Source organism: Camarhynchus parvulus, chromosome 23 (assembly GCF_901933205.1).
Source record: "Camarhynchus parvulus chromosome 23, STF_HiC, whole genome shotgun sequence".
In the NCBI taxonomy this organism is placed as follows: domain Eukaryota; kingdom Metazoa; phylum Chordata; class Aves; order Passeriformes; family Thraupidae; genus Camarhynchus; species Camarhynchus parvulus.
The window spans coordinates 4,088,681-4,116,415 of NC_044593.1; the positions used below are offsets into that span (position 1 = coordinate 4,088,681).

General features: G+C 42.4%; 2 protein-coding genes across 2 annotated transcripts; both read right to left on the minus strand.

Moving 5' to 3' along the window:
• Window positions 1-4,783: 4,783 nt before the first annotated feature.
• Window positions 4,784-17,296, minus strand: RRAGC (Ras related GTP binding C). Its single transcript, XM_030964458.1, has 7 exons — window positions 16,990-17,296; window positions 13,326-13,529; window positions 12,408-12,607; window positions 11,475-11,589; window positions 9,879-10,021; window positions 8,591-8,739; window positions 4,784-7,776 (listed from the first exon to the last, which is right to left on the minus strand). The coding sequence occupies exons 1-7, from the start codon at window positions 17,254-17,256 to the stop codon at window positions 7,625-7,627; spliced, it is 1,230 nt and encodes a 409-aa protein (XP_030820318.1). The 5' UTR covers window positions 17,257-17,296; the 3' UTR covers window positions 4,784-7,624.
• A 2,635-nt stretch (window positions 17,297-19,931) lies between these two features.
• Window positions 19,932-25,114, minus strand: MYCBP (MYC binding protein). Its single transcript, XM_030964461.1, has 5 exons — window positions 25,066-25,114; window positions 24,794-24,866; window positions 23,056-23,104; window positions 22,226-22,355; window positions 19,932-20,027 (listed from the first exon to the last, which is right to left on the minus strand). The coding sequence occupies exons 1-5, from the start codon at window positions 25,078-25,080 to the stop codon at window positions 19,983-19,985; spliced, it is 312 nt and encodes a 103-aa protein (XP_030820321.1). The 5' UTR covers window positions 25,081-25,114; the 3' UTR covers window positions 19,932-19,982.
• Between the last annotated feature and the right edge of the window lie 2,621 nt (window positions 25,115-27,735).

Sequence of the window (27,735 nt, forward strand, 5' to 3'; positions counted from 1 at the left end):
TTTCCAGAAAGCAATTATTTTAATCAATGCTCAATCAGGTAAGTTATCATCCCTTATCAATTGTCTTTAACAGCAATTAACTAGAAGTAGTTTCTGAACACCCCAAGATCAATGCTGTCAAGAGGAGGGCACTTCCTGTTCAGTGAGAAAATTTCATTTTCGGTAGTTCAGAAATAGGAAAAAATATATATGTAATGTCATTTAGAAACAAAAGAAACACAGTGAGAAGTAAATGTCTTCATCGGTGTTAGAGGTTAGGATTTTTTCTTTTTTTCTTTCCTTTCTCTCAGGGAATTTCTCAGGGAATTTCAGGGTTCCCTGAATTCCCTTTCTCTCTGGGAATATCAACAAACCTTCCATTTGTTGCCTAAGAGATGGAGATGAAGATCTTCTTAAGAGAAGTGACCAAGGTGAGGGGAGGGTGCAGCTGGAGGCATCTCTTATCCTGGGGGCTTTGGGCAAGGGCAGACATCCCGAGGGATTTTAGGAAGGGCAGAGATCCCAAAGGATCCAGGGAAGGGCAGAGGTCCTGGGGGATTCAGGGAAGTGCAGAGATCCCGAGGGATTTTAGGAAGGGAAGAGATTCGGAGGGATTTTAGGAAGGGCAGAGATCCCAAGGGATTTTGAGAAGTGCAGAGATCCGAGGGATTCAGGGAAGGGCAGAGATCCCGAGGGATTCTGGCTGGGAAGTGCAGAGATCCTGAGGCCTTTCGGGAAGTGCAGAGATCTGGAGGAATTTTGGGAAGTGCAGAGATCCCGAGGGATTTTAGGAAGGGCAGAGATCCCAAGGGATTCAGGGAAGTGCAGAGATCCCGAGGGATTTTAGGAAGGGAAGAGATTCGGAGGGATTTTAGGAAGGGCAGAGATCCCAAGGGATTTTGAGAAGTGCAGAGATCCCAAGGGATTCAGGGAAGGGCAGAGATCCCGAGGGATTTTGGATAGAAAGGGCAGACATCCCGAGGGATTTAGGCTGGGAAGGACAGACATCCCGAAGGATTCAGGCTGGGCAGGGCAGAGATCGTGAGGGATTTTAGGAAGTGCGAAGATCCCGAGGGATTCAGGGAAGGGTAGAGATCCTGAGAAGATTTTAGGAAAGGCAGAGATCCTGAGGGCTTTTGGGAAGTGCAGAGACCCTGAGGGATTTAGGGAAGGGCAGAGATCCCGAGGTGTTCAGGCTGGGAAGGGCAGACATCCCAGAGATTTTAGGAAGGGCAGAGATCCCGGAGGATTCAGGGAAGGGCAGAGATCTGGAGAGATTTTGGGAAGGGCGGAGATCCCGAGGGATCCAGGCCGGGCTCGGCTCCCTTTTCTCTCCCCTCGCAGCCGGGGCAGAGGCGGCGGCGCCGGTGCTGCCGTGCCCGGAATTCGCCGCTGCCGAGCTCCGTCCTTGGCCGCTCCCTCCTTGGGCTGAGGCTTCGCTCAGAGCAGCCGAGAGCTGGGACCTCGTCAGCACCGATCCCACTGGGAAGGACCCTCATGGTGTGCTCGGGGCTCGGGGGGATCCTGACCCACTCCCCACCCCTCCAACCGAGCGTCAATTCTGTTATAGATACGTATTATAATATAGATATAATATATATCGTATATATAGTATGTTTATCTATCTATCTATATATATATGTATGTATGTATGTATAGATACATATTATAATATATTTTATATAGATAACATATTATAATATAGATATTATACAGATAATATAGATGCATATTGTAATATTGGCTTTTCGCTAATATTAAAATGGATTCTATAGGAGTAGTGTTAAGATAACTTTGTTATAAAGATATCGGTTTTATTTCTGCTGTTAATTAAGCTTAGACATAGTAGTGAAATAGCTGATATGTTTGCATTAAAATGCCTGCTTGGGTGGGATAACATCCAATGAACCCAGGATGAGGATAACTGGTACAGATATGCCAACTATCAGCACTCACCATATGAAGACAAAACTTAACAAAATTTAAATTTAACAAAATAAATGGAGGACTTCAAGAACCAAAACTTTAAGGTTTTTTTTTTTAACAAGGAAGAACTGAAAAACTCAGGAAATTTTCATTCCACACCACTGATAGGTGATTGAAGATGTGGCTTTATTAAGCTGTCGTTTGGCAATTATATTATAATTTACAAAAGTTTTCTTGTGCAATAAGTTAGCAGCTTTTTGATACAATGGAAAGTTTATTAGGAAATACTTTCAATTCTCTGAAACAAGTTAGTACTTATCCACCTCCTGCCCAGAAACAGAAGATATATCAGCTGACAGTGGTTCACAGAAGGTTTTCAAGTCACATATCATAATTTTTGTTCATAAACGTTAAAGTGCATTGCAAATACACAGATGTATAAAAACTGAGACTAATTAGATAAACTTTCTGCCTTACAGCTCTATCAGACTGTGTAATATTCTTTCAAAGAGAACAAGACAGCCATCTAGAGGGCATGAAAGATAAACTAGCTTGGGATCACAGGGGAGCACTGAATAACCAATTCACTCGCTGCAAGCCAAAAAGTATGAAATGGATCCACACTACTTTTATCCACCAGGCGGTTTAATCTTATTTGGTATTTCAACATATTTCCTCTTTGACTTTCTCTTACAGATTTCAGATAAAGAATAATCAGTTAGCAGCCCAAAAGGGTGGAGAGATTGATGGTGGGAGAGAGGGATGGGCACAATATCAACAATAGAGACTTGATTGTAAAAATCAAAGTCAAGGAAAATGTGGACAGACTGCAATAGCTTCTCTTTTATTTGCCCCCAAGTGACATAAAAGCAGGGAATTAACATCATCCCCTTAATCTTTGTTATGTCATAGGGTAAAAAGTTTTTAAAACATTTTGTTAGGTAATTACAGATTTAACCATATATTATGAGAGAGCAACTTTCACTTTCTATGACACCCTTCAGCCTCTTCTTCCCCAGTCTGTCCGGAGGTCCGGGGTTACTGTTCCCAGCTTCAAAATCCAACACTTTGTTGCATTTCACACAGTAGGGGATTGCCCCATCCTCTCATTTGTCACGGTCTCGCTGCAGGGCCTCTGCCTTCGAGGGAGTTGACATCTCCAAATTTAGTGTCATAAGCAAACTTAATTAGTGTCCCTTCAAGTCCAGCTTCCAGCTTGTTTATACAGCCAGTGCAGGAGATTTTTACCAAATGTAAACCTCAAGAAACGCCAGCATTCAGAAAAGGCACCTCTAGAACTCATTTTTTAAAGGCGACGTTTCTCCTGCTACAGTTTCCACAACTCTCAGGGTAAAAAACTGTGCTGGGAGGGCAGAGAACAGCAAGAATAGGAAAGGAAGGGAGAAGATGGCCACACGCACAGCAACAGGGGTCAGTGGAATCACATTTTTTAAAGCCTTCCTGCAGATGTGTTACCAGAGCGCCGTCTACAGCGAGCGGCTGCTCCAAGCCCAAAACTCAAACTTGCTATTCTGCACTGATGGGAATAAAAATCTTCCCTAAATGAGAAAAGACCATGCACACACAGGCGTCCCATTATTTGGCACTGAAGGGAACTCAAAATCTTCCCTAAATGAGAGAAGACCACACACACACAGGCATCTGTTGTGGAGTCTTACAGGTGTCCCTCTATTCTGCACCAAAGGGAACACAGAATCTTTTCTAAATGATAAAACCCATGCACACACAGGCGTCCCACTATTCTGCACCAAAGGGAACACAGATCTTCCCAAATGAGAGAAGACCACGCACACACAGGCGTCTGTTGTGGAGTCTTACAGGTGTCCCGTTATTCGGCACCAAAGGAAGCCCAAAATATTTCCTAAATGAGAAAAACCATGCACACACAGGCGTCTCGCTATTCTGCACTAAAGGGAACTCAAAATATTTCCTAAATGAGAGAAGACCACGCACACACAGGCGTCTGTTGGGGAGTCTCACAGGCGGTCCCGCTACTCCGCACCAAAAGGGAACACAAATCTTCCCTAAATAATAAAAACCACGCGCACACAGGCGTCCGTCTGTCCGTCCGGCAGCTCCCATCACCGCGCACTGCCCGGACCAGGCGGCCCCGGCCCCGCGGCAGGACTGCCCACAGCCACCGCAGGCGGGTGAGGCCGAGGGCGGCCGGTGCTGAGCCTGCCCCGAGCCCGCCCAGAAGCGGCAGAGGCCGGGCTGAGCTGCCCCGAGCGCTCCCGACCGAGCGGAGCTGACCGCATCCCCCGTGCAGGAGCGCCGCGGGTAGGACGGTGGGGTCGGACGGACACCGGAGATCTCTGAAGTCAGGGCTTGGAAATTGTGATTTATTGCAAAAGGCCCCTGCTGGGAACTGCCAGCCACAGCTCAGAGCAGGCCTGAGAGAGGAGCCCCAAAGAGGAGCCCAAAAGAGAAAGAGAGCGAAGAATAAAAAGCAAGAGGGAGAGCGAGGTTCCCGTTACAATACCATAAATCTTCTTCTGTGCTGAATATTTAATTCTCACTAACCAGTCTAGTACAAATCCTACAGCATTTACACACAGCCTATTAGAATAGGCTTTACATTACCATATAATGTAAAGCCTATTTTAATAGGCTGTATGTAAATTTATGTAAATTTACCATACCAATAACATGACCATACTGTGTTACCTTTTAAACCCTAAAAACTCCTCTTTGGGCCCCTTCTGCCAAGCCAGCAGGGTCTGCTCTGAGCCTTGGGCTGCAGATAGCCTCTCTGCCTGTCTGCAAGCAGAGGGTGTTGTTTGATCAAAAGGGGATCACCTTCAGCTGGCCATGCCATTGTTTTCCTGTTGTTCAGTAACTGAGGGATCTCAAAGCTTGCTTTCATTTCAATCTCACTTATAGTTTCCATATTCTCAAAATCTTTTGCCAGGCAATCATATTGATAAGGCTTTCCTGCTTCATCTTCCCCAACAGGACAGCAGCTATCCGTGAGATACAGAGCAAGAGACACAGTGAGGAGAGATTTTGGGTCTGTCTAACAGCCAAAGGGTAGGAGTATTAAACCTTCAGAACAGCAGCGATATCATCTTTGATTGCTCTGCCCCTCTTCCCAGGCTTGGCCTTTCCCTCCATCCCTCTCCTGTGCTACAGCTGGCATCATTGCCAAAAGGAAATTCAGCCAGTCATCAGCAACACCCTGGTGCCCAACAACGCAAAGCTTTGAAAGGTACCTTGCAAGGGATTCCTTTATTTTTCAACAGAAGGAAATCTGATTCCTTCTCTCAGCAGATGGGTTACTGTTTTGCCTATGCCCTCCCCTGTCAGCACCATTCTCCTCCTTAAAAGCACAGCTCTCCAGTTGTTTACAAAAAAAGACTGAAAAACATGCACAGCACTACAGGTTCAGAGGAGGAAAAAGGGGGAAAAAAAGCAGAAAAGTGAAGCTTTGATTGATGGTTTCCTCTGCAAGTTCAGTGCTTTTATTGGAGATACTCTGATACTGCCTTTCCTTTTCTCTTATACCATCTCTCCCTGCAGAAGGTCAGCACAGGAAGGAGAGACAAGTTCCTGCACAAGGAAGAAAATAAAGCCTAATTCTTATCCTTCCTCCTCCCTTGGCTTTCAGAAGCCAAAATCTCACTAAAGCAGCAACAGGTTATTGACACTCTCCTTGTATAACAGCATTAGTTCAGTAAACTAAAGAAATACTGTACTCCTTTTAAATTTAACTTTCAACAAATTTAACTTTCAGAGCTTAGTTCTGAGACAGTTTTTAATTAAAATGAAAGCTAAGGCTGACTAAATGGGAATGTAGTATTTAACTTTAAGTTAGTACCATAAAGATAACATTGCTTTTAAAAGTTTGCTTAACCACACAGGCCTTTATAGACTTCTGTCCATAAAGACAAGCAGAAACAATAGTGTTACAGTTTGACCTTTTTTTTTTTCATTTTATTAGCACAAAATCCTGTAGTGGATGAAAAGAAAGAGAACATATGCATGTACTTAGAACATGGAAAACTCACTGCACAAATGGGGATTCTTTCTTCCTGTTATTTTGCCAATTACTTCTCTTCTTACCTTCAGAATCTGAGCTGTGATAGTGCTTGCAAACTACAAAATCCAATTTAAGAGCCTGCTGCACTCCCTCAAAAAAAGCTCTGCAGTTCCATTAGCAAAAAGGGGCTCAGCCTAGATTTAAGAGAACAGACCTAGAGCACTTGAATTCCAGTTTCCTGCTGTTAAAAAAAAAAAACATTTACACAGTATGTGCATACACCCCAATGTTAATGCATGTATATTCATTTTTACATATATAAATGGAAGTTCATTCTATAAGCACAGAAGCAGTCCCATGGTTCTTTCTGACCACATAAATACACCAGCTGCAGAAATCACTCCAATTAGTTCTTCTTGCAGAAGCTTTTATAGTGGGACTTGTATAGTTGGTCCAATGGCTTTGCAACACCTATACACACACAGGGACAGGTAAAAGGAGGCAAGGTCTTTATGGGCCAGTGGCTGAGCCTCCTGCACAGCAAGGCTGGTGTACAGAATGACATCTGCAGTACTAATACCAATAAATTAAAGAATTCACATATACTGCCCATAGTATGAAAGTCAGCAGAATTCACAAAATCAGAAAAACCACTATTTTAGTCAGATTGCACAGAGACAAACAAGAGGGTGTTTGTCATAGTACAGAATCAATGTACTTCCAAAGTCCAGTACTATTAGTAAATTATGGCACAGTGAACTTAATTGCCATGCACAGATAACACCCTCAGACATTTTGCTAGGAATTGTCTTGATTATCAGTCAGAGAGTGGAGAAAGATCCACCATCAAAAGTCAGTAACTTTGTAATTTCTTTGCTTGGGAATAGCTGAAAGTGGCTGCTTTATTCCAACAGATGGCAGACATTTCAGTTTAGTTAGCCATGCAGCTGTTTCATGAATAGGATTAATCACAGAGATTTATGACATCCATGTTTTTGCAAAAGAGAGCAGGTAGTTTATTTCTGATTTTAATCCTTCCCTTCCATCAAAGGGGACATACCAAGAAGTGTGGTCTGAAAGCAAAGTATCACTATCTCTTAAAATGAAGCTCCAGGTCAGTTCTCTAAACAAACACATGATCACTAGAACAGAGCTCTCTATCTTGCATCCACTTAACAAGCACCGAATTCATGAGAACTATGAGCACACCAGCAAGAACAAGAACTACTTAATGGAATGATTTGAGACCAGCCTCAGCAAGCAAAAAGCTTGAGTTTCACAAACCTTAATAACACCAATTTTGTTTTTGCATGACAGGAGGTAAACTTAAGCAAAAGAGGATATTCTACAGATTAATTTAAAAAAAAATTTTAAAAGTTAAGCAAGTGACTGTTCATTGTTTCACACAAAACCCAACTCAATTGTTTGTAAGTTTTGACCAGGCAATCAGCCAGACACAGACTGTTAAAAGAGGACTCCAAACTGAAAACCTACTGCATTTGCAATACAGCTGATTTCAAACTGGCATTTCTAACTCCACTGGCCTCAAAGTATTTTCACAGTAGTTTCAGTTGCCCAACATGAGTTACAATCTGCTGTTCCACAGTTAGGACCACTCTTCTCTGAAACATACTTCAGGCTTTCAGACTACTCTTCTCTTGTTCCACAAAACTTTGGAGTGAAGAGCTGACAAGTCTATCCAAGGTCTTTAGCTTTCCTCTAGACTGCATTCCTAGGTGTGCCATTGTGAGTCACTGCTTTCATATTTGAGGTGCTTGATTGATGGTTGCAGATCCTGTGGGAGGCAACACCTACTTCAAAAACTTCATGGATGGCTTTGCGGAAGCAATGGAAATTGTAGTCTATCAAACCTGGCAAGGAGAGGAAAAACTGTGCTCAGATTGGCATTTTTATGTAAACACAGCTTCAAAATCAATATCAAATCTAACCAATAGGTATTTTGCTTCTTATTTAGCGTAAATTTGGACTCAGAAGATTTAACAAAGTTTACAGATGCTAGTATTTATTTGGACTCAGTTTTTTGAAAAAAAGGTACTAATTTGGAATGCAAGGTGTATATTCATGATCAAAGATTAGGTAAGGGGCCCATGGCTCCATACTACTGATCCCACTGGAACAGATGGTAGAGCAGAGCTCATGTTAGCTACACAAGTCATTTTGGCAGGAGGACAGTAATTAAAGTGATGATTCACAAATTTAAATATACGACCTCATATTTATCTCCAAAAAATAAAAATTTCCTCCCATAAGAAACTATGCAAATTTAGTCACACAAAAATCAAGGTGACTTGTAAAGTCATATTAATATTTTACTGTCACTATAGGACACGAAAGAACACAAACACAACACCGTTCTCAAGGTGAAGGAAAAACGGGAAGTTTTATTTCTGACTCTAATATTTATAGTTTTACAAAAGTGACAGCGGATTGGAGGGTGACAGTGACACTTCTCCAATGACACTGGTCAAACTAACAGTCTATCAACTCTCTCTTCCTCTATAAAAGAATGCAAAACAATGAGTTATTTACAGAAAGTGTGTGAGAAAGCTCACTACAAGAATGTCAACATCAGAAAGCTTAGAAAATCTTAAAAAACTAAAGTAACATTTTACAGCTGATAAAAAATATTAGATGAAAGCTGTTCAATGGCAGGGAAGTTCTTACCTTTGCGCTCAAAACTCTCTTCTCTAAGAATGCAAACTAATGCCAAAAACTTTGTTACTTCCTTTAAGTACAGGACCGTTGTGTTATTGAGCTTGATAATTGCCATTGACTCTTTATCATAAGCACTTCCAGTGCCATCTTCTTTTAACCTAAAAAAGAACAAGTTAACCCAAGGCATAATCTAACAGGCATGCACATGTAACTTCCAAGACAAACAGCTGTTAAATGAAGTTAGAAGAATATTACTCATACTGAACTAAGCAAATGGAGAACCTGCAATGCCTGTCTTAATACTACCAGTGAGTAAGACCATTATCAGACTTAAGTTTCTCAGGAAAGCCAGATCTAAACAGGGCAGAGGCCTTCATTAGATACTGTCTATCACAAATGAGCAGTTAGGAGCAAGCTACCAGCATGCATTCTTTTGATGTCTGGAGTGACATCTCAGTGAAATTACTTTTGGTAAATGAATACAAAGGCTTCCTTTGTGAGGCTGGGGCACAGGATGCAACATGGAGCAGGACACTTTTTAGTCTTAAGCTACACCAGCCTGCATTTACAAGAAGAGATGAGCATGCTGTTTTCTATCTTAAAGTTATTAGTGTTAGTTAAATTACTATAGAAGCAAATGATGTATTGCAAGTTACTTCTAAGCACTCCTGAAAAAAAACTCAAAATCAAACAGTTCACAACCCTGGATCAACCCATCAGGAGACAGACCATGAAATGCTGTGGTATTTTCTTGGTAGCACTGCTTTTTCCAGGCTACAATCACAATTCTAAGATTAGCACTTCTCAAGTCCAGTGGGAAGTATAATTCTGCTGTAAATTGTGAGATATCAGCACTGTATGCACCCCTCGTAGACAGTCAGCAGCAGATGAGTTATGTTGCAAATGTTATTTTGTTCAGACTGCAAGTTTCAAAGCAATGTCACTGCAAGTTACACTTATGGCATGCTATTGACCCCAATCATTTGGAGGTATTTATGTACTTGCTCCACCAGGCCAAACAAGACACAGCAGTATTCAGATTTTACATGAAACACGATTTCTAGAAATGTCAGATAGCTGTCTAGGGCTAGTGGAGGGAAACAACCAAGTAAAAATGCTGCCAAATAATTTCAATTTATTTTAGTTACTCACAGAACCAATGTGCTCTAAAGACCAACTGATAGCATTTTGCTGCATGACAAAGCCAGCACCAATTGCACAGTTTGCAACCTATTTCTACAGGTGTTTTCTACACCTTCTGAGGACTTTTTTTTTCCTAAGAGTATTCATCACTTACCCATATATACAGGAAACATCTATGACTACATCAATCATGTCACAGCACAACTCATATGACTGCATATCCACAGGAGAACTGTCTGTTGCAATGTAGATTTTGCTGACTACATCGAAGAGAAAAGCTTTTTCAATGCCTGAATTCTTCAGAAAGAGAAAGAATTTGGATGAATTTTGAAAATAAGTCCATTTATATAATCTCAAGTAGAATTCATACATTTTCACATTCTTAGTAGCAGAAGATGGTTTAAATATAAGCAATTTAGAGGCTTAGGACAGATTCAAGATTTAGAGCATTTACTTTACAATTACAATACCTTTGTTGCCATAGTACATATCAACATCACATAGCTGACAAAAATAAAACTGGGGACTCTGTTACAATTCTTTTCAGTTTATTATTTAACTAATCATTATTAAGGTTACATTTTACTATGCTTCCAGAATCCATATTCAGCAATTTACCCCTTCTGTGTTTCTATTAACTCCAGAAGAGCCATAATTCACATCTTCCTAAGGGACTGGGCTCAGAGATATTTCATAGCAGTGTGCTGACTCTTAAATTTTAATCTTGTAGTATCTTGGCACTTCAGTTTCTGCATGAAGCATTTGCCATGCAGTTTAACACACAGAGCAACTAAGTCAGCTTCTGAAGTTAAAAATCCATGAAAAGTACCACATTATGACTATGGGAAAGCACAATGCCATTTGTACCTGAGCACTTTGGTAAAGTGCACATGCTCATACACAGTTCAGAAACCTTCTATGGTTCAATTTATCACATATCTCCTACTGGCAAAGCTTTTTTCTATTTATGCACCAGAAGCATTCCTTATCTCTTCCTAGCTAGTCTGAATACCCAAGACAGTGTCCTGAGGACATCCAGACCATCTTTCTGGCATCAAGATTACATCCTCATGGCACTGGGCAAGGTCAACATACCCTTTATCCACTGGGCCAGGTTATTACAAACAGTCCTCTACCAAACAAGCACTATATGGCAGCATGGGGTGACATGTCTAAGTGTCCAGCTCCTCCTGGATATAAATGTTTTTTGCTTTGTTGTCCAAATGCCTGCAACAGCCTCACAGACAACTTAAATGAGATGGTCTTGTCTCTAGGGTGATATTTTATTTGTTAAAAAGTATAGAGTAGCAAATTGCTATGACACTAACTCCATAAGAAACACAAACACTAAAAGAATAAGGGCAAAAGTCTCACAGGTCATATGAAACAGACAGCTAAGTCTGAGGCCAAGTTCATATTATCAAAAAAGTCTCTGGCCAGTACAGCTACATTAGATTACTAATTGCCTTAGCAAAGTAATCAGTACACCCTGCTGGTAGGAAACCTCCATCAGCTGTTATAACCAGGCAAAATACACTTTGTCAATATTTAGAGAAAGCCCCAAAGCACACACCAGTACAATTTAGCTGTGGTAAAGAGCTTTTAATACAGAAAACCAGGCTGCCAGAGTACATCTACATGAGTGCCACCCAAATCTCTCAAGGACAGATCTAGCCAGCAATCTTTAGCAGAAGGACTTGCTTTACCATCCTGGGTATTTCATACAAAGTTCTGTTAGATGAACACTTACTGATATGAAGATATTAAGTAGATTTTCCAGGGTTGGCAGCTGTGGAATGAGCTTCTGTACCACTTTACTGAAGGCTTCAAATATTGAATGGTCATAGATACTGGTCAAATAAAAGCTGAGATGAAGAGGGAGGGCAAAGAAAGAAAAAAGAAAAAGAAGATTCAAGAGTATTTCAGAATTGTAATAGAAATGTTAAGTTACATTTTCTAACATTCAGGCCTGCTATTCTGCCTGGGATGCCTTTATCACAAATATGTCTGGACATTGCACAAAGAATCAAAGTTCTGAGCAGCTGGAGTACACATGGAACAGATTTTCCCCATCCTTGAGAGATGGGAGAACAAAAATAAAAATTTGAACATTGTTAGAACATACAATGCTTATCACAAACGTGTAAAAATGCTTAATCAGGTTTCTTCAAGTCCCATTCCTGGCCTACCACTTTTTTCCCATTAACATTCAGAGATACTGGCTCCACAAGAATCAAAAGAACAACAAAACCAGAGAAAAAATAGCTTGTTTTAAAGGTGAGCCAAATCTCAACTAACAGACGGAGCTTTTAGAACCAACCACACTAATCACAGGGAAAAGTCAGTGCAAGTCAGGACTAGAAGGCAGAGAGGTTCCTCTCTCTTTTCCCTGCCCCTCCAGCCCACTTACACAAATCTGTTACACTGAAAGACTTTCAATTTTCACCAAGCAGGGATAAATCTGTTGATTTATAAATCTGACACAGTAGCCTGCCTCTTTTTCAGTCAGCCTAACAGCTGAGGCTTGTGCATAAATTCAGCAGTGTATCTTATTTATACAAGTTGGTTCAGTAAGAAACTACCCAGACCTTGCTGCAGTTGTTCCAGTATTACATCTAAAGCCTTTAATCTCTATGCATATCAGCAACAGCATGAATCACATATGCCAGAGTCTTTAACTCACCTAAGGTGAAGTTTTTCAAGCCCAGCATCTGTAAGATCATCATTAGCCCTCTGATGAATATCCCTCTGAGTTTCTATTTTATGGTCATCTGATAAACCATCAACTTTATGAATAAAAACTTCAAAGTTCATTTCTGGGTTGACCTTGTAGGCTTTTGAAACTGTAATGTGGAGTCTTGTTAAAGCTTCCATGTAGTCATCCTGTAAATCAGTTTTGGCAGGAATGAATGACAAAGTTGCTGCCTGACAACTATTCCATTCTGCACAAAGACAAAATATTTCAGTGCAAGAACTTCATTTCTGTAACTAAATAGAAGTATGGGACAAGAGAATACCTTGATGTGTCATAAATCCAAGCAGCTTAGATTCTTTATGTCAATTAAATTTCATCAGCTACACAAGGCTCAGCTACACAAAACCAGACTTCAGAGCAAAAGGTGGATTACATTTCAACTCCAGCACAAGGCAGCAGAGATCCTCAAGCTGGTCCTAATAACCAGGAAATCTCCCAGGGTGCAATTCCTAGGGTTATGAGAAGCTACCAGATAGCCAGTACACCAATACTAGAAACTGAGGTCAGAAGTGAGCTGTTATTAATTGAATTAATAACTGTGTGTTATTAATTGAACTCCAGAGCAGAAAAAAGGGATAATTCAGACCATCTAACCAAGCAGGTTCTCCCTATTATTGCAGGACAGGTAAGTTCAGAGTAGGAGCCTTTTTCCACTCTCTCCACCAGCAGCATATGTCCAGTCACTTCACCAAAATAAAACCACACACCAGAAGTCAGATTGCCAATGTATCTCTTCATACACAGCAGAAGCCTTATGAACTTATCTAAAAATATAAATTACCGGCCTCTCAATCATTTCTTCCACACAAAAAGTAAAAATAAAACCTCCTTGTGATTTGTATTTACCTGGGCATCAATAACATATATTAGAGCACCTGTTCCTCTGAAGATCATCTCATAATCAAATGTTGGATCAAAAAAGTCCATCTGTCCAGGAAAATCCCATATTTGGAAGTTCACAAATGAACTGTTGGAAATATCATCCTTGTAGATTTTGTTGGTACTTTCCAAGAACAGAGTCTCATTGGGAGACATTTTGTGAAACACCACCTGTTAAAAGAACACAAATAATAGTCTAGATTTTATCTTATTACAAGAAATTAGTGAAAGACTTGTGACTTGAATTCTACAAATAGGTTTACCCATTCTAAAATGTATAGCTTCTAAATCTATAGCATTCTAAAATGTATAACTTCAGGTAAATAGCTTCCTGTATCAGCTAAGGAAATTGCCTACCCCTTACAAGAAGCAAGCAACTGAATACAGTGAAATATTTTCACAAATAACCCTACTGGCTGAAGACACAGACATCCAAGTTACTTTTTCTTTTTCCCTGCAAGGCTAGCACAGTGTTTTCAAAATCTGTTCCACTCGATCTGGCATAAAGCCAGTTAATTAAATAACTGCAAGCTTTTAATACTTTTCCTTTCAGTCTTAGAAATTCCTAAAGGAAACTTTGTTTTTATTCTGGTGTCAAGTGTTAAAACACAACATAATCAGTGGGTTCCTAAGCTACAACAGAAGAGCACAAAAATAACACCTCAGTTTTAGAGATCCAAAGAGTTAGGTAGTTTGCCATCTATGAACAACTCATTTTGAGTAAAAAAATCACAGAATGGGTAAAGTTGAAGGGGAGCACAGTGGGGTTATCTGAGCCAACCTCCCTGCTCAGGCAGGGTCATCCCAGAGCACAAGACACAGGATTGCACCCAGACAGCTCTTGAGTGGCTCCAGAGAGGGAGACTCCACACCCTCTCTGAGGAGCCTGTTCCAGGGCTCAGGCATCCACACAGTAAATAAATAATTCCTCATATGTAGGTGGAACTTCCTGTGAAAGCTCACTAAAGAAAGGATGAAGGATTTCACACCAGTTGGCAGAAACAGTTTAGCTGCAGGATGATAAACATACTCATTGCCAGAACTCAAAAAGCCCCACTGGGATTTTAGCCCTTCCTTGTACAGAAGCAGCAAAAGCAGCCCGTAGCAAAACCAGCCAGTGTCAACAGAGAACTCTGTGCTAATGCAACTCAACCAGACAACATGAAACTGACTCCAAACAATCAGTCATACACTAGGACTGCAAAAATCAAAGAATTTTCATATACGGCACCTGGTAAATCTAAAAACTTCACAATAGAGGCTGCAAACTTGGTAATTTTGGTTTCTTCAGATGTTTCTGACAGCTACAGAAGTCATCCTTTAGAAACCTGATGCAACAGACTGTCAAAAAAAGTGCAAGACAAACAGCTCCACACCTAGTACAGTTTAGTGAGGTTCAAAGTATTACTTCAGCCTAGATTTTTAAGGCCAAGGGAAAGAATTTATTTCCTTGGGACAAACATCTTAGGAGGCCAGGGTCTAAAGGAGGTTTTAAACAGCAGGACACTTGTAGGGAGAAGTAAGAACACTTCTAGAAAAACAGCAGCTGTACTGCATTCTTCAAGGTTTGCAGCATAGTTTTAAAGTATTCTGAAATCAACATTTCTTTTGGAACTCGGCATCTCCCACAAGAGCAGGACAGAATTAGTAAATTCAGTTTAAAGCTGATAAGTTTCTGGGAAGCAACACTGTCACCTCCTTTTTTTCTCAAAATAGCACATTTCATCAGATTGATGTTCTCCACCTGAACTCTTTCCAGTTTCCTATTACATCAGTGCAGTACAGTAAGTCCAGTTATGCAAGTCTGCACAGAAATTTGCTTATGAACTGAAGTAATCACTGCATTCCCAAAATCTACCTACAATTTGCTACTGAATATGAATAGGTTACACCAGTATGGAAAACCCAGTTGACCAAAGGGGAAAAAAAGAGTCCCTCCCCAGGACAGTGTTTTTTTCTTTTGTGAGAGATCTCTTGTCAATACTGCACTCAGAAGAAGCATGAGATGATTTAATAATCATGTTTTTCACAGAAATTTCTAGATAATCACAAAGCCAATGCTTCCCCCAATACAGAGTTTCTCTTGCATATATCCCTATTTTCTGGCAAGGGGATCAACAGCCGGTGCCCAGACAGAAGGGTTGGGTCTGGTTATGCCCATTTTTGAACTAGACAGATTTAAGAGCAGGGACATGGTTTATAAGAAATTTCTTGATATTAGAGTTTGCTCAGGCAGCATCACAATGAGATCCTAGGCACCAGAATCGCAGCTTCTAATTTCTAAGTAGGACTGGTAACTGGCAAAAGATAAATTCTATGCCCTCTTACTACATATTCAATATGACACTATTCCTTTCCTATACAACTACTGGAATAGGCCCTCAAAGAATTGAAGACTACCATAAAAAAGTCCAAAAGCTGCATCTATAAAGAGACTTGTAATGTCCTGAAATCTATCTGTAATCTGGAGTTCCTGTCTTCCTCTAGCTTTTAGGATTCAGTTTTTTTCAAAAGTGGATAATACAATCAGATCTCTAATCAGAGTCTACAACGAATACCATTCACATGACTAAAAGAGTTAGAAAAAGGCTTTCAGTGAAAGCAGAACATTTGCACATACAGTGGGAGCATTTGACCTAAATAATGGGGAGTAACTGATAAGGCTAAAAAGCAACAACAGTCCAGTCTGCCACTGGATTTCAGCACAGCACAATGGAAAAGATTTCTCACTAATACAGGGTGAAGTCAGCTTAGAACTCATTGGTTTACTGCAGTCTTGGATCACCAAGCAGTCTGCATAAGATTGCTAAAAGAAGCAGATGCATACCTTCTATACTGCAATGTCCAAAAAGGCTTCTCTGCACAAAAACTTTATAGAAATCTCTGTAGGTTTTCACACTTGCAACTGAAATAAATTTGAGGCCCTTAAATCTAGAGCTGAGACTTAGGCATTTCACTAGTAACATCCTCCCATAAAAATATCACCTGAAAAGTTCACAGGAGGGACTGCAAACAAAATTTGCACTGAGGAACAAGGATTGTTCTGACTGCTACAATTCCAGCGAGCTACCTGGCAAATGAAAAGTCAGTTTTGTCTTATTTTTATTAAGAAACACTAGTGACTTCACAAGGCTACCAACAAACCTAAGGCACCGGAACTGCTGTATTTCCTCCTTGCCAAGTGACTCTCGTTTACTCGGTCTAAAGGAAACCAGAGGCTGTCTTTCTGCTCACACAAAAGCAGAAGTCTCTATCAAAGCATCAAAGGGCAAAACAACGGCTCAAGTCTTCCAAGTGGAAGCACTAACTAAACACCACACACCTACACCACGTAAAAAACCACCTCATGATAAATTTCGCACCAGTGTCTTCACTTTTTACGCCTTAAAAGTGAAGAAATACAAAGGCTACAACCTATGCTACACAACCTTCCTCTCTAGGGCAGATGATCAGAGTCCATTCTGGAAAGCAAACGTCTGTAAGGAGGAGGCTCCCGTCGCTCCAGCTTCGCCACACGGGCCCACAACAAAAAGTAGAAATTGCCCGAACAGCAGCAGGGCAGGGAGAACCAGCTCGGCGCCGGAGAGGCAGCGCGGCAGGCAGGGGCGGGGAGCCGCCGGCTGCCCCTCACCTTCTGGATGGAAGATTTCCCGCTGCGCCGCAGCCCCATGAGCAGAATCCGCGGCTTGGAGTCCGCCCCGCCCGCGCCGCCGCCAGGCCCGCCCGCGCCGCCCCCGGGCCCACCGGGCCCCGGGCCTCCCTCCAGCTCCGCCTCCTCCTCCTCCTCCCCGTAGCCGAAGTCCTTGGGGAACGAGTCCGCAGCCCCGAAGCTCCCCCCCACCAACGCCGGCTCCTCGGCTGTGCCTGGCGCGCCCGCCCCGCCGAACTGCAGCGCCATGTCCGCCCGAGCCCGCCGCCCCGCAGCCGCCAGCGCCCGTCCCGGGGCCTCCTCTGCTCGCCCGGCCCAGCCCGGCACGGCCCAGCCCGGCCCCGATTGGCCGCTGTCAGGCTGCGCGCCGCCGATTGGCTCGGCCGGGAGCGAGCTGGGAAGGCTCCGGTCAGACGACCCGAGTCACCTGACGGCGCTGCCGCACGTGAGCCGCGGGGCGGGGCGGGGCGGCGGCACCGGGCGGGGCGGGCGCGCAGAGCTCGGTGCGCCCGGGATGAACGGAGGCACCACGCAGAGCTCGGTGCGCCCGGGCGGAGCGGAGGTGAGACATAAATTTTAAAGAATTTTGGGATTTTATAGGAGCTGAGGTTTTAGTTAGAGATAAGCTTTGTTGGAGTTAATCAAAATAAATGGGTAGGCCTTGATGAAGGTAAGAGTTAGTAGTTAACCAATAATTGATTGGTTGTCAACATAATGTTTGTTTAGCTGGGTTTATAATGAAGAATATAGAAACTGATCAATAGCTTTTAGGAACATAAGACAATTGTAGGCCTCCTCTGTTTTGAAACCAATTGAAGACGGGAATGGGAGTTCTACCAAGGGTTCATTTGTCATATTTGCATTGAAAAGGTGGAAAGGTCAGAACGAGGAAGACTTCATTTACTTCCTCATTTTGGGACCCCTCCCCATGAAAGGGACCACCGACCCATTTCAAGGAACAAACTAGGCATGCTTAATAGCTTTTGAACTAATTACCATATGAAGTGGGGACTGGGATGTACCAAGTTATGAATATGCATTTGTGTTTTGGGTATTCAATACTTGTGTAGATAAAAGGACTCTGTAATCACCTGTAAATTGTGGTGTGTATTTGGGAGCTATCCCACAATAAACATCCACTTTCTAACATTAAACTGTTAGAGAGTCTTTGTCCATCACAGTTGGATATCGGTACTAGATCAATATCCATATTTTTAATAAATCAGAGGCACTGGTTTCGGCAGGGGAGCTTTCACCGAAGCAGCCGCATAAGAAAACGTTACCTTGCGAAGCAACAGCCTTCATTAAACAGGCATTAATTTTCTTCTAGCAGCCATGGTGCAAGCCAGCACTGAGATGAATTTTCAACAAATCTTTGTTACTTCATCACCATCCTAATTTAAGGTTCGGGACATCCAAGTGCTTTCAGAGGGAAGCAAATACAGTTATGAAAACTGTAAGTTTGTGTTACTGCCCAGGCACCAATAGCTCAAGTCAGTTGTCCATGCCCTGTGATGGGTCGGCTAACACCTCTACCTGCCTTGCTGCTTCTTTAGCAAGACATGCCAGTCACATTACTCAGAAACACCTTCAGCTGTACAACACTTTCCCTCTCCCTACCTCGACATGGTGCAACTTAATGCTTAATGTTCTAGCTTACATTCAAGGGAACTTTCTTCTGCCCTTTGTTCCATAGGTTGGGGAAAATTTTTTTTTTTGCCTTTCTTGTTTAGCTTTGGTTTGTTCGTTCAGGGCAGGTTTTTTCCCTAATTACTGCTTTACGGACATAAAATAGTATTTTCCCCTCATTTTACCTCTCTTCTGGTCTATTTAGGTCAATAGATGCAATAGTAAGGTAAGCAATTATTGCATTCACTAGCCCTTGATTACAATGACTAACAAAAGTTCTGATCTATCCTACCACATTTTCAAGATAGTCTCCAAAACCCATCCTAAAAATAAGGAAGTTAAACTAGCAGCCAATAAATCTAATACCTAAGACAACTACTGCATTTCATTTCCCCCTTCCTTTATTTTTGCTGTCATCAGCTGCCTTTAAAATACTTAATTTTAGGGTAGGAAACTAATGCAGCTCTTTAAAATATTAGCACTCTTATATTTTAGTTTTTTAAATAAATGACTACTTTGCATTTTAGAAGAGTCATAAAACCAATTCAGGGAAGGGGAGAGGGAACATAGGCAAAATTAATAATCAAAAGTCACGCCCACATCCCACCCCAGTGGGATTTTATTTTCCCTGTTAGATGAATCACAAAGCAGAACTCTCCACACTGTAGTCCTACATGTGTCCTCTAATTACACAGGACTTCCATCACAAGTAAGGATTTTGTGTTATGTTCAGAAGTGCACAGGCAGTATCTGGATCAACTCTCCAAAGCCCAGTTTCTGAGATGGGAGCAGAGACATGAACTGCATGGGAAGAGGTTCTAACCTCACGCAGATTAAAGTGTAAGTTCAGTAGGTACTGCATTTCAACACTGTGCTATATCCATCACTTAACTGTACTTGCTCATTTTATGCCCTTCTGAATAGAGTGTTACCCGGCAGCTTCAGTGGAAGTCTCACCTCAGTGCTGAGTACAAATATAGAAAGGAATTTGAAGGTCCTGCTTTAATTTACAGTTGGTCCATCAGCATCATGTCACTCCTTTCAGGTAAAAGAAAACAAAGAGATCCACAGTTCAACAGGACCATTGATATGAAAATTACATTAAGTTGGCAAGCAGAGTTATCTAAAAGTTAATCATAATTGTCATCTTTTCTTAGACACAGAAAGCAAGAACGTTGGCCAGCATGCTTAACTCAGCAATTGCCAAGGCATCTGCGTGCTCATGGTAATGAATTCTTTCTCTAAGATGATGAAGTAACAAAGTAGACAATGCAGAGTTCACACACAAGACAGCATTTCTCAGGAAGCCCTTTATTAAGTCAAGGCAATAAAGAAAAAAACTACTGTTATTCACCATGCTTCTCATCTTGAGGTGGTTCATACTGAGCCAGCTGTGGATTTAAAGAAAGGAATTTAGTTAGTTGCAATATTTCATGTAACAGTGAAAGAAAATGTATGGTCTGGACTTGTTCCATTAACTTTATGCATTTTAACTCACTCATCCTTATGCAAGTCCATTTTCAAGTCAGGCAATAAAGTAACCCTTCCCCAAAACATCCATTTCTCACACTGTATAACCATGCAGCCATAACAAGGTGGATTTATAAATGCACTTTGAAGCACATTTGTCTTGCCCTCAACTTTTCCCTGTTTCTAATTCTAGCAGTCTTTAAGTACTTTCATCTTAAATAGCAGTTGATAATGACTGGGGTACTATAAGCTTTCACTGGAACATGATTAAATGAAACAGTCATTGTCACTGCAAAAGTATCCAACCTAACATTTCTTGTAGTCATTCCAGCTTCCATTATGCTTTCTGGAGAGTATAGCCTAGGCAACTACACACTTAAATATGACCTTAACTTGTAAAGTTACAAGTTAAGTGAAGTTACAAAGAAAGATACAAAGTTGTTCACATGACCTCAGTGGCATTAAAGATTAGTTCAAGCTTCAATAACAGTTCAAGAATTATGGCCATCTCTCTGAAATATGCTGGTTCCATTTACTCAATTGATTCATCCCCTCTGCAAACTGCAGAGTGGGTTAAAAATAAACAGAGTACATATAAAATTGTAAAGCATAAATAAAATTCAAAATAATAAACAAAAAATATATACATGTGTTCCTTCCTACCAGCACCAGCAAATTGCAGCACTCTGCTGCTAACAAGAACCACCAAAATTTTCTTTTTATTGTTGTAGATTTTACTACAACAGATGACTAGTACACAACCCAAAGTCAGTTCCTGTCCTCCTCCCAAGACACATGAATATCTGACATTCGTGTGATGAATGCAACAGTAATTACCAATAAAAGCACAGATAAAGACATGTATTTTATGTTAGAGGACTGCTACAAGAGAACGGTGGTGTTCTCCCTGCTGTGTGAACTTCTACAGTATGTCAGAATGATGGGCATGACATTGTAGAGGAAAGAACAGGAAAAAACAAAACACACTAATACTGGGAAATATGTAAAGAAGGAGTTATTATTTAAAGAATTTACAGGAAAGCACCAATGAACCCATGATTCCAAAAGGTTTACTTTCCTGCAACAAGTTTTGACTTCTTGAAAAGACTTCTTTAAACAAAAACCCAGATTACTCTGCTCTTATCTATTTATTATCAGCTGCATTTTTAAGTCTGCTAAAACAACTAGTCTACTGCTACTCTGCCTAAAATTCTGTTCTTTGCCATATTTCCTAGTAAGAAATAACAAATGTAGCTGAGGACTCATAATGGGCAATAGGGAAGAAGGAGAATTACTAGGACAGCAAGATGGCACCCTGGACAAGAAATACAAAGGGGTAATGCCCAAGAATCCTTCCTCACAGAACTAAAATGAGGTGGGTTGTCTCCCAGGGGTATTCACTTATAACAGTCACCATCCTCTTTTAACAAATGCATGGAAACCTGTAGTGGCACATAAGCTACTAGCATATTAACTATCTCACAGGCTTCCTTCTTCAGTGTTGTTAGAAAGCTGTTCACATCTCAGAGCTCTCTCAGCCAGCCTGCAGACCCATTAAAGAACGGCCCTGCCCTAGCTAGCATTTCAGATTCATGGTTGTTTCAGATAAATACTAAGGTCACTTTAAGTAAAAAGCACAAATTATTGTTCCACACAGATCTAAGTGCCTGTGTAAGATCCTGCCACGTGCAAGTCTGTGCCAAGTGACACAAGGTAATACATAATATTCCTCCTTCAATTTGCCTTTTAAAAGGCTTTATAATGGATACTTGTTTTTCAAGACTGTCCTGAAAGCATGATCTACATAATATCAGACAACTTAAACACATCCAGACAAGACTCAATACAACGTATTGGACATGATAATACACTTCCCCTAAATAAATAAAATCCCTAGTTTAGCAATATCTTATGTTATATTCCTTAAGAAGTGTTTCATAAAAAATAATAATCTTTACTACAATGAATTCTACCAGCATTTCTCAGTAATGAGGCTAAATAATGCAACAACATCTATCAGTTACTCTAATGGAAAGAAGTTAGCTCTATTCTAAGTAATTAAAATATTTTTCTTGTTGTATAATATGGAACTATAGAGTAACACCAAGTAGACTTTTACCTTGGTTTTCAGGTTTTTATTTTCTTCCAGCACAGCTTCATATTTTTCTTTCATCTCTGCCACTTCCAAGCGAAGTGCTTCTATTTCCGGATTCTCAGGAGCTGAAGCTCCCAGATGATGCTTCAGAAAACTGATATTTAGATGTTAAGTATTTCTTCAGTTGTATAACTACATTTTAGTTTTAACACCCACGTTGAAGTTAACACTGCAGTACACATGGTCAAAATTGCAGTAAACCATTGAGATTACTACAGGAAAAAAGTTACCAAAATAAGAGCTTTTCAGATTCATAGCTATATTCTTTAAAAACAAACAAAAACAAGATATCAGTACAAATTTTTATGCATTACTACCCTCTTCTTTTCTCTTCTTAATGGCATATGTTTTGAAGAACTAAAAGAAATAACAAAAAAAGCAATACCCAAAAATGGAGGCTGCTTAAAAACAGCAAGAAACCAAATATACTAGTTCCCCCTTTCTTCATGTACTTAAAAACAAACACATAAAAAACAATAGAAAAAGGAAGTGTGAAGAAGCAAACTTCAGAATCCACTGCCACTGCAGGTACTCAAACCTAATGCTGCAGGTTTACAACACTGAAATGGCTCTAACTTAGCTCCATAACTGCTGGCATACTGAAACACCCAGCTCTCCTGCATCTGTCAGACTCTGTTATCATGTGAAAATGCAATCATTAGGTAAAACGCATTGATAAAAGTCACGTTCTCAGTGCAAGGCTTTGAAATGAGCCTGTGCAGTTCACCCACGAGTCAGAAGCAGTACTGTGCATGAAGCCTCAATAAATAAGTCACAGCAAAGAAAAAGGATACTCCAGTGCACTATCTGGTTTCTCTGGCTCCTCATATAAGGCTACCAACACTGCAAATAGAAAATATTCAACAATTGCAAGAAGTTCATGTGACTCTAAGATTTTTAAACACATACCAGCAGTCAGAAAGCATACATGTTGCATTTTTCCATTTAACAAGATTTTCCCCTGTACACTTTGACATAAGCAACAGGTCTGCTGTATGAGAGGGGACAGAGCATTCCACCTAGAAACAGCTAAAGAGTTTTCTTAATCCCTAACCCCACATAGTCTTTGGGTATTCTAGCACAGAACACAAAACAGCCTGACACATTTTTACATATGCCATAAGCACCCTAGTACTAGCTTTTGCCAGTAAGCCTGAAATTCTAACTACAGTGTTCATTAAAATTCTACTTAAGCTACATCTTTCAACCACAAGAAATCGGCACTTTTGTAACTTCCAGCAGAACAGCAAACCTCCATTGAGCATCTACGATTACAAAAGTAAATAGCTACTAAATGGCTAACTGACGCTGATGGGGACTCTAATGGCCAAAACCGCCAGAGAAAAACAGCAATACCCCAGCAATTTAAATAAAAATAGCCATGTACATAGCAACATAATAAGAGACTGTCACATGAATACCCTGGAAGTTCCCAAACATCACCACTCTCAGCTCCCCACAGGGGCCACGTGCCAGTTTCAGATGTCTGCACTACACAGTCGAACTGGTTTTCAGCTAAGTACCTCCTAAGTTAAAAGCAAAATTAGAGGGCCTCACTGCTTGGGAGACTTGCTTTGCCATCCCATAGGATGGTACTGCGGTTGAAAAATCAAATGGTACTCACACACCAGGCCAAGAGTCTTAGTGCAGCAGCTATTCGCTTGACATCCTAGATCTGCTGCTCCCTCTTTAAACAGCATATTCTCAATATTAGCAGAATATTAATTTTTTCAATATTAACACATTTTTGCTACATACTATGGGAAGGTTCTCAAAAATATTTTAGAAGGATTTCAAAGATACCAAGTCACATGTGTCAAGTTTAGCATCATCATTTCCCCCAGTTTGATATGGAGAGTCATTAATCCAGAACTTAGTGGTTTTCTTCTAGAATGAATGAAACTAAGTTCCATCCAACAAAGGGTATGAAACAAAGCTTTTTTAAGATAACATTTGCTGTTATTTCATCTCAAGCACTGACTTCCTCTGTAGAAGAACTTCACGAAAAGCACCTATTGAAAGAAAATAAACTAACCAACCAAAAGCAAGCACTGAAAGTAGCACTTTGGCCGAAGAAGAGATGTCTCCATCACACCCGGCACGGGGAAAGGACCCGCCTTGCCGTTCTGCACGCATCTCCAGCACTCGCCCCCCACACGGTGAGTGAGGTGCGGGGCGGGAGCGCTCTGCAGCCCCCGGGGCGCCTGTCCAGCGGCCCGCTGCCCTCTCCCGCCGTGCTCCGCCCCGCCGCGCACCTCGGGCTCCATTTCCAGGCCACGCCGCACCAAGTTTTCCAAGCGAGTTCTTCTGCCGGCCGCCTCGCCGGACTGAGGAGAAAAAGGGATCGGCGAGGCGAGGCGGGAAGCCAATGGAGAGCGGCAAGGCAGCCCGAAGGACGGCCGCGGCATGCCGTGCGGGGCGGCAGCTGCTCCGCGGGAGCGGGACGCCGTGAGAGGAACCGCACCCGCCCGCAACGCCCCCGAAGAGCGCCCGCCGGCCCCCGGGGCGGCACGACGCGAGCCGGACACTTACCCTTGGTGAGCATGTCCAGCACTCCCGACTTCTCCAAGTACTGGCGGAACTGCTCCCGCTTGGAGTCCGCGGCCTGAGGGAGGACGCCCACACGGTCAGATCGGCGGCGCGCCCCGCCTCGACTGCGGAGGCGGCCCTTTGGCACAGGCCGGTCCCGCTCTCCGCCGCGGAGGCGGCACGAAGGGCCGAGCCGGTGTCGGTCGGCGGCCCGCCGCTCCGCGCAGCCGGCACGGAGAGCGGCACCGCGCCCACGCCGGCGCGCTCCCCCCTACCTTGTGGTGCGCCATCTGACCCGCACGGCGCCTGCCCCGACCGCGCGCCTGCGCCCTGCGCTTTAACGGCGCGAGCGCTTCCCCGCGGTTACCACGGCGACGGCGCCGCGGCAACGGCCGGGGCCGCGCCCCGCGCGCCGGGCCCTGCGCACCGCCCTCGCTCCCTTTCGGGTCGGCCTCGCTCCCCTCGGGGCGGCCTCGCTCTCCTCGGGACGGCCTCGCTGCCCTCGGGGCGGCCTCGTTCCCCTCGGGGCGGCCTCGCTCCCCTCGGGGCGGCCTCGCTCTCCTCGGGACGGCCTCGCTGCCCTCGGGGCGGCCTCGTTCCCCTCGGGGCGGCCTCGCTCCCCTCGGGACGGCCTCGCTCCCCACGGGACGGCCTCGTTCCCCTCGGGGCGGCCTCGCTCCCCTCGGGACGGCCTCGCTGCCCTCGGGGCGGCCTCGCTGCCCTCGGGACGGCCTCGTTCCCCACAGGGCGGCCTCGTTCCCCTCGGGGCGGCCTCGCTGCCCTCGGGACGGCCTCGCTCCCCACGGGGCGGCCTCGTTCCCCTCGGGGCGGCCTCGTTCCCCACAGGGCGGCCTCGTTCCCCTCGGGACGGCCTCGCCCCCTCGTCCCCCTCCACTTCCGCGGCCTCTCCTCGCCGGGGCGGGTCTCCCGCGCGCCGCCCAGGGGTAAGCGAGGCCGGCGCTGTGCCCCCTTTCTTGCGCGGCTCGCCCTCGTCCGCTCTCTCTCCTCGCGGCCGGAGCTCCTCGCCTGCGCGCGGAGAACGGCCCCCCGGAGCGGTGGCAGCGGCAATGGTCCTGCCGTGAGCCGGGCCCGAGCGTCTCCGAGCTGTCCTGCGGGTCGCTGGATTTCTGTTTTCCATAGTAAGCACTCTGTGAAATTCAAAGTGTCTGATTAATAAATTTCAGTGTCTGCAGCTGACTGAAATCACAGGAGAAAGTTGCACCGAGCAGCAGCTGCAGAGGTGCCTACCCAAAAGGCTCTGAAGAGTGATACGTGGTGAAATCTTCGCATCGACGGGAAAGTCTTTTGCCTTAGCCTGTTAAAAAAAAAATCAGTTATACCTGTTTATTTTTCTGAAACGCTGACAGATAAAATCTATTTATAGTAGAAATAAAAAAAAATTTAAAAAAAGAGACCAACAAAATGATCTTGCACGTATGATGTTACGGAGTTGTCAAGCTTTTTCTCCATGCTCCTCCACAATATTTTTATTTTTCAGTAGTTACTCTTCATTTGGCAAGGTGCTGTGATTAAAAAGAATGTTTAACTCATGTCCAGACATTTAAAAAGTTAATAAAATTCCTCTCACAGCAGCAGAAAAATTCTTTTTTAACGTGTCTTGAACAACAAAAATAAAAATGTCATATCCCGTACGTGAGCATCTAAATGCTAACTTTCTATTATTTAGACAGTGGGAACAGAGTGCATTAAATACGAGGCTTTTTATTATGGAGAGATTAAATGCAAAACAAGCATTAGCAGTTATTGCCCACAGAATTTTACGCATCAAGAAATGCAAGAATCAAAGTCACAGCAGCAGCATTAACTTGCCTAATTCACACTATACAGTAATGTACATTCCAGTGTATTACACAACCTTAAATTTTACAGTGTAAACACAATTATGTAGGGCTGTATTTATGTATACAGATAGAAGTGAAAAGGATACTGGCTGGAGAGAAATCTACAACGAATAGTTTTAATAGTTCTAGTGTGTATTATGTGGACAGGACCAAATTAATGTGGCTGCTGCAAGCAAAAGAGCCTTTTAGGTTTTCTGGCTCCTTTTTTGCCAGTATTGTACAGTTTTCAGTGAATCATGGCTGTCTGGTAAACATGACAGTGCACTTTAAGAATTTAATTGTGCTGTAACATCATTGTCCTGTATCTCGCAAATTATTTTTGCCAGTACATGAACAGTATGTCAAATCTGCCAGTAAAAAATACACACAAAAATACTAATTCATTCCAGTTGTGACCACCTCAGCAAGTATTTACAGTGTTTCAGTGCTGTGCAACTCAAATAAATGTATTCTGTATATGGAAAGCTTATTACAAATGTACCATAGTATTTTGTTCAACTTTGCCTCCTTTATTATTTCAAGATATCTCATGGAACTTTCTTTACACCATATGGACCTGAACAGCAAGTGGATGAATGTCCCAATGTTTTGTTATCCCCATAAAAAGCATAAATACAAATGCTCCTCCTAAACAGGTAGAAACTTTATTTGATTTAAAAGTTTATCAAAATTTGGGGGACAGACAAACAGAAAAGGAGTAGTTTTACTGTTTGATAAACCTTTTTTATGTCTTTTGACATTGTAACTGAAATCAGGAAGGTACTACCATATTTGCTTTTTTTGCTTCTCTGTCCTTGGCTTTGATTTTTTTTCTGTTTTCCATAGTAAGCCTTCTGGTTTGTGAATTTCAAAATGTCTGATTGGTAAATTTCAGTAACTTGGTTTCTGATTTTGCTATCTTATTGGTGTTATGAAAAATGTCAAAAGTAAAGCTTACACCATGTCTGTAATTAATGATGTTTTAAAAAAATAGTGGTGTATTGAAATCTGATAGCATACTATAAGAAATTCACGTTGATTTTTCTGCTGAGGAAGTCAGTGGTGTTAACACTGAAAAAAAAGTGTACCATGGAGCCAAAGAAT

Coding starts and splice junctions, on each gene's coding strand:
- RRAGC (XM_030964458.1), bottom strand. CDS start 17,256: ATGGCGCTGCAGTTCGGCGGGGCGGGCGCGCCAGGCACAGCCGAGGAG. Junction 12,608..13,325: donor TATATGTTATTGATGCCCAG/GTAAATACAAAT, acceptor ACTGATTTACAG/GATGACTACATGGAAGCTTT. Junction 10,022..11,474: donor TACTTAATATCTTCATATCA/GTAAGTGTTCAT, acceptor CTCTTTCTGAAG/AATTCAGGCATTGAAAAAGC.
- MYCBP (XM_030964461.1), bottom strand. Junction 23,105..24,793: donor GCTGGACATGCTCACCAAGG/GTAAGTGTCCGG, acceptor TTCTATTTGCAG/TGTTGGTAGCCTTATATGAG. Junction 22,356..23,055: donor AAACCAGATAGTGCACTGGA/GTATCCTTTTTC, acceptor TCTAAATATCAG/TTTTCTGAAGCATCATCTGG.